Source organism: Scyliorhinus canicula, unplaced genomic scaffold (genome assembly GCF_902713615.1).
Source record: "Scyliorhinus canicula unplaced genomic scaffold, sScyCan1.1, whole genome shotgun sequence".
NCBI lineage: Eukaryota > Metazoa > Chordata > Chondrichthyes > Carcharhiniformes > Scyliorhinidae > Scyliorhinus > Scyliorhinus canicula.
Window position 1 is genome coordinate 64,456 of NW_024055444.1, and position 13,074 is coordinate 77,529.

A 13,074-nucleotide genomic window follows, 5' to 3' on the forward strand; every position below is an offset into this window, starting at 1 on the left:
AGACTGAGAGGACACTCTACTTAGTACAGGAATGCGACTATTTAAACCTGATGCCTTCGGTTATTTTGAATTTCAATCTGAGGACATATCCCTCCAATAAATGTCTAAGGGAGCAATTATTTTAGCTCAGTCATAAATAACAATAATCGCATCTTCTGAACTTAGCTGCTCGTCTTTTGGTATTTTTTCAACCAACTTTACTCAGTACATGTTCTGGGATTAAATATTTAATATTAATATTTGTATTTAATATTTATGTTCTTATTTTCAATTGAAGCGCTCGTAAATACCAACAAATTCGAATTGCAAACATGGCGGGAAAGCAAAAAGAAGGCGTGTGTCACTGAATTATAAAAATCTAATTGAATCAGCTTTCCAACAAAATCAGATCAACTTACTGAGAAGACATTTGAGAATGATGTGTTGATTATATTTGAACGCTCTGTGTTTTAGGTGGGAAACATTCTGGTGCCCAGATTCCGCGAATGTTGAAGAAAGAGGGGCTGTAACCATATCTGCTCTGAGCCTCGCTTTCCTCGCCTCTCTCAATGATTTTTCCTGTTCTGCTTTGATAAAATTATATTTTTCAAAAAGAGATTCTGTAATATTTCTGCAGTTTCCTCAGGCTCATCACAGTATCCTCTGTGTCTGTCTACCTGAGCACACATTACCGACAGAGATCTTTGAAAATGAAAATCGCTTATTGTCACGAGTAGGCTTCAATGAAGTTACCGTGAAAAGCCCCTAGTCGCCACATTCCGGCGCCTGTTCGTGGAGGCTGGTACGAGAATCTTTGTGATGGTGAGTAACTTTTAATTTGCATCAATAAACCAATCTCTTATTTTGTTGACTGAAAGAACAGCTAATAGGTGAGGTTAAAACGGGGAAGAAGGTAAATATTTGCGGAATGACCGGCAGAATGACTGTGAAGACATTAGCAGCAGTGGGGATAAATGTGGAACTATTAGGGAAAGGTATAGCACAGAAAGGGGCCATTCGACACACAGCACTAAACTTTGGAAGAGCATCGGAGTTGACCAGAAATGACATCTGTGCCAATTTGAACAGAAGAAAATAAAATCTGCCCCATTCCCACGCACATTTATCCCTTCATCATCACCTCTTCAGTCATTATCTTTGATGTCTTGTAACCTATCCCAGACCTCATTTATCATTTTCTCCCTCCGACTCCAAGTTTGTTTTTCACCTGTCACATCTCCGATTTACCAAACTCTGATGAAAAATCACACAGCTGGAATATTAACTGCTTCTCAGTAAGGACGAAGCCTTGTTTTCATTTCATTAGGAGTTTCTGTTGATTGTGACAGCTCACACAGCAGCAATAAGAACAATTCCCTGACCGGGAATCGAACCCGGGCCACGGCGGTGAAAGCGCCGAATCCTAACCACTAGACCACCAGGGAAGTCGGTCAATTGAGTTCCAGAATCATTGACCATGATCAATTCACTCATTCTCTCTGGCGACTGACAATTGGCATCTCCAACATGGTGTGTTTGGTTAAACTTTTCTCAGGATCATGAACAGCCAAATAGAGGATAAATACCAAATCAGCGTGGAAGGCAGAGTGAAGACACAAGGGAATATGACAAGGCTGGGTTGCATTTGCTTTCATGCAAGGGGTCTTAACGATGAGGCAAATGAACTGAGGGCGCAGATTAACACGATGGAAAAATATCCTGGGACCTCTCTGGAGAAACCTCCACTGAGAGATGTGTGACCATAATCGCAAATTCACTGTTGTACAATCCGTATATTGTTTTATTTACAATCGCAACTGAAGGAAATCTCCCGCTCAGAGCGAATAGCTCCGTGTTAACAGGTCACCCACATGGCAATGATATTAATGTTCTTCGTGAGCCGTCACACACTGTCTTAAAATTAAACAACATTAACAAATTAAATGAGCGAGTGGAGCGGATCAGATCTAACCGCAGATTCTCCCTGACTGATTCTCCCTCACGCCATAGACTGCATTGACTTACTGACTGTCTGCACCCTCACAGAGTTAATACTGTTGGTCAAAGAGATTCGGGTGATCACTGAAACTCATTTAAATCTTATCTGAGGAAATGACGGGCAGATTTGAGATTGTTTCATTGGACAGAGAGACTGGGATCAGAAAATGACGTTGAAACAAATTCAGTTCAGGTGGTGTTTAGATTGTTAAAGGGAGCCACGGGTTTGGGCTCTGCCGCGGCTATGCAGTTATTCAGCGTCTGGATTGTGTTCGGGGTGTTTCTTGTCGGTAAGGATGACTCTGGTCTAATTAAATGTTATCTCGATCTGAAACGTTAACCCTGCTTCACTCCAGGGACATTGCTGAGTATTTCTGTCTTTATTTGTTGTTATTTTATGTCTCCAATCCTGTCGCGTTTAATGTAAAGTGTTAATGTTATTTCAGTAGCACACCCAAACCTTAGTTTTATCTCCTTCTTGGTCACATGTTACAGATCCGAGTGATGGAGATTCTGTTTCTCAGCCGCAGTCATCAACGAGCGGGAGAGAAGGTGAAGCGGTGACTGTACCATGTACCTACAGCACTACAGCAAGCAACTATGTGTTATATTGGTACAGACAACAACCACAGAAGGAATTGCAGTTCATTATACTGAAACAGTCCTGGGATTCAAAGGAAGCTAGAGGGCAAGGTTTTGGTAACCGTTTCTCTGTTGAACTTCAGACCTCGGCTAATTCAATCAGCTTAACCATCTCGAGCTTGGAGCTGACTGACACTGGCAGATATTACTGCGCTTTCAGACTCACAGTGATTAAAAACAGGCTCACCCCAGTACAAAAACTGTCTCTGAGCTAGAATTCACTGCTCCAGTCTGTTGAGGTTTTCACGGGGAATCATAAGGCGTCACAGCCACATTCAGCAGCGGCGCTGAGAGCCGCTGAAACACACAGAGGAAACCACATTAACCTCGAGTCAAACTGTCAGCCAACTGTGTCCAGGATAGTCTGAGAAAACTAACTGCAAAATCTAATCAGACTGAAAGCTTGATCAGAGAGAGTCAAGTTGCCGGTTAAATAGTTCATATCCCTGTTTGAATCATTATTCCTTCCGATCAGGCTTGGGTGGGAAGATCAGCTCGGCGCATTAAAGATTGCTCCGAGATTTAAAAATCATTCAAAGCTGGCCAACAACACTTCATAAAATACAGACTGCGAGCTGTAACCAGGGAATGTGACAATGTGTCCGGGTGGGTGGGGGAGGGTTTGTGTCTGTGTGTGCGTGGTGTGTAATGGGGGTCTCCACCTGACAACGGGAATTACAAAAATCGGGTGGCGGGAACGAAGAAAAGATAGAAAAGAAGGGAATGAATATATTTTTTTAAAGTCCAAGCTGAGAACAGAAACAACAAACAGCGATTAAAATCATTCAGCAATACAAACTGAATGTGACTGAATGAATGGTAGATCTGAGAAATGTACCAGTGTGAATTGATGATAACAGAAATCTATGTTTCCCTATCCCTGTACATACTCACTGTTGAAAGGCTGAGCGATGTACCTGTGTAGCTGAATGTGGCCGATTGTGTGAATCCAGTGACTAGCTGGACTCAACATTTTGATATCCAGGGTTTGGGGGATTGAGCTGGGTTAGGCATCGTTCAGTGAGTGGATCAGCCCATCCACTGCCTGGGCTCTCTGCTAAACACCTGAGCAACGTCCCTGGCCAGCTGGCCGAATGAGCCCTCAGCAGCTCACTGCCTGCTGTCTCTCCATGTTTAACAATGTGATTGGCTGCGCTACACAGGTAAGTCCCTCACTTCCCAACCCGCACAAATATTATATCAGCCCTTGTCCTCTGCATTTTGGGAGAGCGATAAAAGTCATTAACCACCGCTGCCTCATGGTGTAGTAGGACCCGGTTTCGATCCCGGTCCCGGGTCTCTGTCCGTGTGAGTTTGCACGTTCTCCCCGTGTCTGCGTTGGTCTCACCCCTAAAAACCAAAGATGTGCAGGGTAGGTGAATTGGCCACGATAAATTGCCCCTTAGTTGGAAAAAAGAATTGGGTTCTCTACATTTATTTAAAAAGGTATTAACAAAGAGGATGAGCCTCAGCAGAATAGTACACGGAGGGTCCAGCTGAGGGACAGACACCAAGGGCGGACATTGGGAGAGATGAGTGTTTATAAATGCAGATAGATTAGGGGCGATGGTAGTTTGTTGCATTGTTACTGGACTAGTAATCGAGACACCCAGGGTAATGCGGAAGATGGTGACATTTCAATTCGGTAAATATATGGAACTAAATATCGAAGATTAATGTAGTTCACTGATTTCTTCAGGGAAGGAAATCCGCCGCCCTCGCCTGTCCTGGTCGACACGTGACGACTGATCCAGTTGACTCTCAAAGGCAAGATACTCATTGTGACGGACAATAAATGTTGGCCCACATCCAATGAATGAAATAGTTATATAATACAGATATAATAATAACCTTTATTAGTGTCACAAGTAGGCTCACATGAACACAAATTTCCCCAGACCATAATACAATATAAATACGCCTTAAGTTTGAAAGAGGTGTGCTTATGTCCGAGACAATGGTCCAAGATTTAATTCATGCCAATAGTGCGGGTAAGATTTTAACTTAAATTAGGAAATTAAATTAAGAAGTATGACTGTAGATAAGGAGTAAGTAATATTTTTTAAAATCACAATTCTGAACGAATACACATTAACTTGACGAATAATACAGCGTTAGCAATACTGCCTGACAGCAGCAGGGTACAGCATACGATGGACAATTCAGAAAGCTCTGCCAGGAAAACACGGAGAGAGCTTTCTAAATACCTGAACTAGGTGCGCAGCTCTCTCGGTGCTCTGTATCACAGTGTGTGTAATCCTCACCATGTTCCGGTTTCTGTACAGCTCTCTCCGTGCTCTGTATCACAGTGTGTGTAATCTTCACCGTGTTCAGGTTTCTGTACAGCTCTCTCCGTGCTCTGTATCACTGTGTGTGTAATCCTCACCATGGTCAGGTTTCTGTACAGCTGTCTCCGTGCTCTGTATCACTGTGTGTGTGATCCTCATCGTGTTCAGGTTTTTGTACAGCTGTCTCCGTGCTCTGTATCACTGTGTGTGTGTGATCCTCACCATGTTCAGGTTTTTGTACAGCTCTCTCCGTGCTCTGCATCGCTGTGTGTGTAATCCTCACCATGGTCAGGTTTCTGTACAGCTCTCTCCGTGCTCTGTATCACTGTGTGTGTAATCCTCACCATGTTCAGGTTTTTGTACAGCTGTCTCCGTGCTCTGTATCACTGTGTGTGTGCCGGCTCAGTGCAGCGTAGTACACAGCAGAGTCGCTCGGTTGAAGTTTGGAGATCTTTAAACGGCTGATTTCCTTGGAAGTGTCGATAGAAGCAGAAATTCTCCCACCGGCAGCGTTTTCTTTATTCTCCTGTCCTGAAGTGTGTCTCTGAAGCAGGAATTCCGGAGCCTGTCCTGGGGACTGACGGTACCAGTGTACTGTGTACTGACAGAACCCTGAATATTCCCAATTTAAAGTAACTGTGTCACCGGCAGCAGAGTTTTGGATAGGCGGGTTCTTGGACACCAAAGAACTGGAATCTGGCGGATGAAAAAAACGTCATTTGTTTTATTCGGAGAGCCATTATTTGTTAATCACGTGAATAGCTCAGTTGTTTATGGTATTGTTTTTATTTTAATTCTGCTTGAACTGTATTAACTTTTATGTCAATATGAACCAGTGAGGAATGAGTGGTTATTATCTTTCCCGCCACAAGCTTGAAAGTTCCGCAATGCACACTCGGAATGTGTGGTGGGAACTGATTCCACAAAGACTTTTAAACGGGCAATGACCGGGATAGGAAAATGCAGAGTTATGGGAAAATTAAATGGTTCATGGGAAGAAGTGTATTTCATTGACAAAGGGCAGCATCTGCCCGTGGGGCCTAATGCAATCCTTACTTCTGCATGGTTCTACCATGGGTGTGACATTTCTGCTCCTATTTTTCTTGCTGAGGAACAGACGCGAGGGAACATTTTCATATCAGTGAGACAATCTGTTTCCTGATATAATTGGCCGAGTGTAACCGAACTGCATTCATCACTTAGCACAGCAAGATCCAACAGAAAATGATAGCGATTCATTGGCTATGGATACAAACCGACGTTGGACATCCGTAGTTAGATGTCAATCACTGACTGCAGTTTAACATTTCCCGGAGTTTCTGATTGCCTTTTACTCTGTCTATTTTCTTTAATCAATAATATTTTTCTCCGTTTCTCTTTAAATTGAATCATTTACTGTTAGTTTCATTTTATTTCTACATTTACTTTGCGCTGTTTGTGCTTTTCGTGATCGTGGGAACTTGTCCCAAAGCCTCTCAGTTGTCGGTTGGGTTCAGTCTGTTCAGTTTCCGCAGTGGGTTTCACTGTTACTCACTGGGAACTGCCTCTTCCGGCTCGCTGACAATTACAATTCTTTCAGTTTATTAACTGATTCTATCTCGGGTTCTCTGAGCGAACTTTTCTGTAAGTTTTATATTGTGTATAATATAGAGGAATAAACGATTTGGCCCAACTGATTTATGTCTGTGCATACTCCAGGTCAGCCTAACCCGCCCGAAATCGAGTTGGCCATTTCCATCCAGCACCTTTTTTCGCTCCATTCTGTTTCCCCTCCTTTATTTTCCATCCAACCCATTTCTGAACCAATTGTCTTTGCTCCAACCACTCAATGTGGCAGCGATTGGTATACCCTGATGTCTCTGTGTAGAAATATCTGTTTCCAATTTGTGTCTGTTTTCTGTTAATGACTATTACATGTTCACCGTCCCTTTCTCTGGAAAAACGCACAAATCACCATTCAGATCTATGTTCATAATTTAATTCACCTATAAATCCTCCTCGTGGGCAGCACGATGGCGCAGTGGGTTAGCCCCGTTGCCTCACGGCGCCGAGGTCCCAGGTTCGATCCCGGCTCTGGGTCACTGTCCGTGTGGAGTTTGCACATTCTCCCCGTGTTTGCGTGAGTTTCACCCCCACAACCCAAAGATGTGCAAGGTAGGTAAATCGAACACACTAAATTGCCCCTTAATTGGAAAAAAAATAAAAATGAATTGGGTACTCTAAATTTTTTTTTAAAATCCTCCTCGTGATTCTCCAACCCTCGGTGAAAGTGGACCCAACATGTTGAACCTTTCCAGAGAGATTTGCATTGCAGCTGATTTCCGTCCTCAGAACCGCAAGATTCAAAAGACAATTTCTAACGGGTAGAAGTAATACCGACGAGACCACCTTTCAAAGTTGACCCGCCATTCATTTATATGCTCGCTGATCCCCTACCTCAACAACCAGTCCCCCCATTGTCGCCAGAACCTTTGATACTTTTATATCTAACAATCTATTCAACACTTCTGTGAATAAACTCACATCTGAGAATCCAGAACTCTTTGAGGAACAGAAATCAAAGATTCACATGAATTGGTTAAGTAAAGAAATGTATCCTCTTCTTAACTCTACTGCCGAAACACATATTTTGGAACTGGGATCCCAAGTTATAACCTAGCCAGCGTGGATACACTTACCCAGTATCTGTTCTGCCAAGCCCTTTGAACATATGGTATGTTCTGATGAAGTTACATCTCAGGGCTCTACATTACATGGAATATCGGTCTAAATAACTCAATTTCAACTCACAGTAATTTACCTCAGGAATATTTGTTAAATTTCTTCCCAAGCATGGAGATAATTTCTGAACTGAGGTGACTGAACCCTATGCAGCATTCCAGACCATAGTCCCAGCACTGATCTCTGCTGAACACCACCAGTAGTCACAGCACTCCATTCAGCAAATAACCCTTCCATTACTACTCTCTGCCATCTATGACCTAGCCAGTTCTGTATCCTTCTTGCAAGCTCACAACTGATCCCGTGTGACTTCACCTTTTGTACCAGTCTGCCATGAGGGACCTTGTCAAAGGCCTTACTGAAGTCCATATAGACAACATCCACTGCCCTATCTCCAGCAACCACCATTGTGACCTCCTTGAAAAACTCTATTAAGTTAGTGAGACACGACCTCCCCTTCACAAAACCATGCTGCCTTTCACTCATACGTCCACTTGCTTCCAAATGGGAGTCGATCCTGTCTCGAAGAATTCTCTCCACTATTTTCCCTACCACTGATGTAAGGCTCACCGGCTTGTAGTTCCCTGGATTATCCTTGCTCCCTTCTTAAACAATAGAACAACATAGGCTATTCTCCAGTCCTCTGGAACATACATGAAGACAGTGAGGATCCAAAGATTTCTATCAAGGCCTCAGCAATTTCCTCGCTAGCCTTCTTCAGTATTCTGGGGTAGATCCCATCCGGCCCTGGGGACTTTTCCACCTTAATATTTTTCATGACGATGATCCTCAACTCTACTATCCCACCTTATACCCCTAACGCTCGACGCCCTCACTGAATACATGTCTGTCTCTTTCAGCCTTGAACATGCTTAGCGCCAATATTTCACAGTTTCACGGCCGTCTGAGAGAACAAGTTCCTCCTAGTCTCTGTTTTACATGGCGCCCCTTGACTCAGAGATTATGCCCTCTGCTTCGAGACACTCCCACAAAAGGGAATCCACTCAGGATCCAGCCTGTGAAAACCCCAGATTATCCTATCTGTCTCAATAAGGTCAAGTCTCTTTCTTCGAATCTCCTTTATAGAAATTACCTCCAAAGACGGGGCCAACCTCGTGAATTTTCTCCGGACTGTTTCAAATGTCGGTACATGCGCTTCCTCAAATGTTGCGTTTCTTCACATGGTGCATCAATCACATTGCGCAGTTCGGAGAACGAACGGCTGCCGTGGAGAGAGCTCTAAGAGCCGATGTGGTGACCAAATGGACAGACACAGAGCCCCCTCACAGACCAACTCCGACAGCGGAGTCCGGACTGTCGACAATCTGCTTTCATTAAAAACAGTTCGGAATGAGAGAGCCTGTGATGTTGAGCATGGACATGATGTGCCATTAAACTAGTAATGGTCCACATACTGTCAACACCCACCAACACCACCACCCAACCCCAATTACCACTACCCCTATCCCTCTGGCCTCCTGCTCCAGATACAGTTTCCACAGGAAAGACCTGGACCCAACTCCAGAATCATATTCTGCTCGGAAATCAAAATCTGCCGCCAAGAATATTACTTAGAAAGCAGATCAGCTCCAGTTTCAATCGGTTTTAAGAAATACGGATCATAATAATAAACTGAGGGCTACCATTCACGGACACGCTCTGTAAAATACCGGGGTTTGGAGACACTTACCGGTTGTGACAATCACCACCGTCCCGGATCCATCAGCAGAAGCATGTTTCCAGAACCACACAGTGACACGGTTCTCAGACTCCCCGGTACAATAACCACCGACACCTCAAACAGCAGGAAAATGATCACCAATCATTCGATGCTACCTAATTATTCGGGGGGTTGAAATACATAAACAACATCCAATGTTTCAGAGACTGTGTTGATTTACACCGTTCTCTGTGAGGCCCTGAGCTATGACTAAATGTCCGGAGGCAGGAAATATTCGCTTCATATAAACCGACGACAATGATAAAGAAAGATGGAAATGGTGGAAATGACAATGAAACGTAACCAGGTTACAGCCATGATAACATCATCCCGATAATTCGCCGCCAGGCCGGGCGAATTGTTATTTGCTTTGTGCGGAGGAAATTGACCCGGTCTCTGTCACTGTGAATATTCCAACCCAGCACAGTATGGCAAGTCAATATAAAATCCCCGGCTATATGGTGAACGTGGGCACATAATTTCAACAGTGGGGACTGCGGTTCCCAGTTCCCTCTGTTGGAACAGGATCCGGCTGGTCTGAGGGTTCGTCACTGAGATCAGTTATTCCCAATCACTATTCACTGACACTAATTTCTGGGAAAGTATCAACATCCGCACAAACTCGGCGTTTATAAAACTCAAGATGTTAACGGGAATGATCCAGTCTCATTATAACCCAGAGCATGGGACAGACAGTGTGAGGCGGAACTGTGGGTGTTTCAGGGCAGATTAACTCCGCTTTTACATTTGTTTATGTGATAATCCGCACTGAGGGATTTTGTACCGCGGGAAGACGAGACCCATCACTGTGTGCTCCTGTATCTGCACTGAGCTTTACAGAAATAGGTGGCGCTGTCTTCAACTCTCACATCCCGAATTTCCAGCGAAAATGTCTTTTCTGCTTTATTCACCGTCACAACAAATCTCCCTCCGCTGGAGATCCGCTCCCAATCTGCCCCGGGCTGGGTTTGTCTGAAGAAATCCCCGCTTTTCAATTCAACAGTATAGTATCCACTGTGTAAAACACAGGTGATAGTGAGAGACTGGCACTCCTCCTTGGTCACCGCTCCTGGGCTCTGTGTCACTGACTGACTGAAATATCCTGGAAATTAAACAGAGACAGTTTAATGGACCATCACAGCCAGAAACACACATCAGGCTAAAACCCCAGACAGTCTGTAATTGGGATGGAATCGGGCAGCTTTGTGTTAAATCCACACAATGTGGGTTAGTCTGATCGGTACTCACCGGGTAAACAGACACACAGCGTGAAAACAAGGAGGATCCCCATCATTCTGCTGCCTGGAGCTGATGGTTTAGATGTCGGGGATCGAGAGACTGCAAACCTGGACTGCTCTGGGAGACTGCGCCTCAGACCTGAACTGAAATTAAATTTCGCCCTTAAATCGGTAAATTAGGCCACGCCCCCAGGCTACCTCACAACAGAAATTGAGTTTTGAAGCGGTACAGCCGGTTGCAAACACTCAGTCGAACATCCACAGCTCTTGCTACCAGGGAGCCTCCAGTTGCCTGTCGCTTCATTGGATTTGTGAGCTGGGGTTCAAACGTAGCTCAAACTGGGCGCCAAGGTAGCACAGTGGTGAGCACTGTTGCTTCACAGCGCCAGGGACCCAGGTTTGATTTCTGACTTGGGTCACTGTCTGTGTGCAGAGTCTGAACGTTCTCCCCGTGTTTGCGTGGGTTTCCTCCAGGTGCTGCGGGTTCCTCCCACAAGTCCCGAAAGACGTGCTGTTGGATGAATTGAACATTCTGAATTCTCCCTCTGTGAACCCGAACAAGCGCCGGAATGTGGCAACTAGGGGGTTTTCACAGTAAATGTCTAATCAGAATGCCGGAACCTCAGGACCAGCAACTTCCTTCAATCCAGAAACTGATGATCAGGTTACAGTATGATACAGACCACTGATAATATCCAGGTAGATATTTACAATATACATGATGATTATTGCACCATCGCCGTCTATGTTTTATAATACCAACAATGCTTCAATTTAGTAATGATTACTTTCCAGTTCTGTCATATTCAGAATGCTCATTTGCAGTGACAGAGAATGGACAAATATTCAGAAGGACAACGTACACTGTGGGATCAGGTTAGGGGCTTGGAAGAATGAGGACAGACAATATAAAGTGAATGATGCAAGTTGGTAGGCACTGGGGAAAGAGCGAGAGAGGTGATGTGACCGGAGGGAAGGTTGAGACTTCTGTTAAATCCATTTTAAGTTATTGGCTTGATCAGCAGGAAGCGTGTACAGAGGTGAAACTGTTGAAGGTGACTATGCATTTGTATACCGTTGATAATATCTCGGCTAGATTAATGTTCAAATCTGGACTGCACATCCGAGAATGATTTAAGGGTCTCAGAAAGGGTGCGGGTCAGAATCATTAATATTGAACTAATGAAGAAATGCTTCCGCTTTGTGCAAAGACTGGGGAATATGATCCTGCCCTCCGTAAAACAGAGAAGCCTGAGCGAATATTTGGTTGACATTAGACCACAAGACTATAAGATATAGGAGCAGAATTAAGCCACACGGCCCATCGAGTCTGCTCTGCTCTCAACAATTCCAGTTGAATAAATAAGGAAATATTGCCTCTAGTGGCAGAAGGTTCACTCACCAGAGGACTGTCATTTGAAGGATTGGTATCTGCTAAAGAACCGAAGACAAGTTGGCAGACATTTCCTTTGCAATGTGAGTGTTTGTGACGTGTTCACTGACTGAAAGACAAGCTGATTTAAAAGTCAAAAAAGGAATAGGATAACGTCCTTAAATTGATCCTTTAGCAAGGCAGCGGGACGGAGCAGTGGAGTGAGAGTAAATTTGTAATTCTGCGCAGAGGTCATAGGCACCATGTGCTGACTGAATGAAATAAAATGAAAATCGCTTATTGTCACAAGATGAAAGATGAAAATCGCGTATTGTCACGAGTAGGCTTCAATGAAGTTACTGTGAAAAGCCCCTAGTCGCCACATTCCGGCGCCTGTTCGGGGAGGCTGGTACGGGAATCGAACCGTGCTTCTGGCCTGCTTGAAAAGCCAGCGAGTTAGCCCAGTGAGCTAAACCAGTCCCGCAAGTAGGCTTCAATTAAGTTACTGTGAAAAGCCCCTAGTCGCCACATTCCGGCGCCTGTTCGGGGAGACTGGTACGGGAATTGAACCGGGCTGCTGGCCTGCCTTCGTCTGCTTTCAAAGCCAGTGATTTAGCCCTGTGCTAAACCAGCCCCTGACCTCATTGTGGGAATGAATGATGAGGGAATGGAACAGGAAGTTCTTGATGATTCCAGTATCCAAATATTTACCTATTTCTTGTGCAGTTACTTTTTGAAGTTCTGTACTAATCTAATGCAATTGAGTAACATATGGCGTGAGTAAAATGTTTGGAGAAGGAAGGTATGGCTTTACCGAGTTCATACTCCAGAGACAACCACCAAGATCTGGCAACGTCCAAGGACGGAGGAGGCTGTGTTTTAGTCAGATGAGTCCTAAAGGAGAAGCAGAGAAAGCAAATTTCTTTAACACACCGAGTATCTGGTCGTTTGACTGAAACATACGGAGAGTTGGCTGCACATTGCTTAAAGACCATAAGACCATAGGGGCTGGTTTACCACAGTGGGGCTAAACAGCTGACTTATAATACAGAACAAGGCCGGCAGCGCGGGTTCAATTACCGTACCAGCCTCCCCGAACAGGCGCCCGAATGTGGC

The 13,074-nt window shown here is 44.4% G+C and overlaps 1 protein-coding gene, 1 non-coding gene and 1 gene segment (V, D, J or C); 1 reads left to right on the forward strand and 2 right to left on the reverse strand.

The window, feature by feature from the left end:
• Positions 1 to 1,352: 1,352 nt before the first annotated feature.
• Positions 1,353 to 1,424, reverse strand: trnae-uuc. The gene has a single exon. It is a non-coding gene; the product is annotated as a tRNA-Glu (tRNA).
• Positions 1,425 to 2,221: 797 nt separating this feature from the next.
• On the forward strand, positions 2,222 to 2,834 carry LOC119959445. The segment is given in 2 exon segments: positions 2,222 to 2,267; positions 2,473 to 2,834. Coding segments are annotated over 2 exon segments (408 nt in total).
• Positions 2,835 to 5,256: 2,422 nt separating this feature from the next.
• LOC119959446 (CMRF35-like molecule 2) lies at positions 5,257 to 10,639 on the reverse strand. Its single transcript, XM_038787714.1, has 4 exons — positions 10,597 to 10,639; positions 10,178 to 10,450; positions 9,319 to 9,384; positions 5,257 to 5,603 (listed from the first exon to the last, which is right to left on the reverse strand). The coding sequence occupies exons 1-4, from the start codon at positions 10,637 to 10,639 to the stop codon at positions 5,257 to 5,259; spliced, it is 729 nt and encodes a 242-aa protein (XP_038643642.1).
• Positions 10,640 to 13,074: the final 2,435 nt, after the last annotated feature.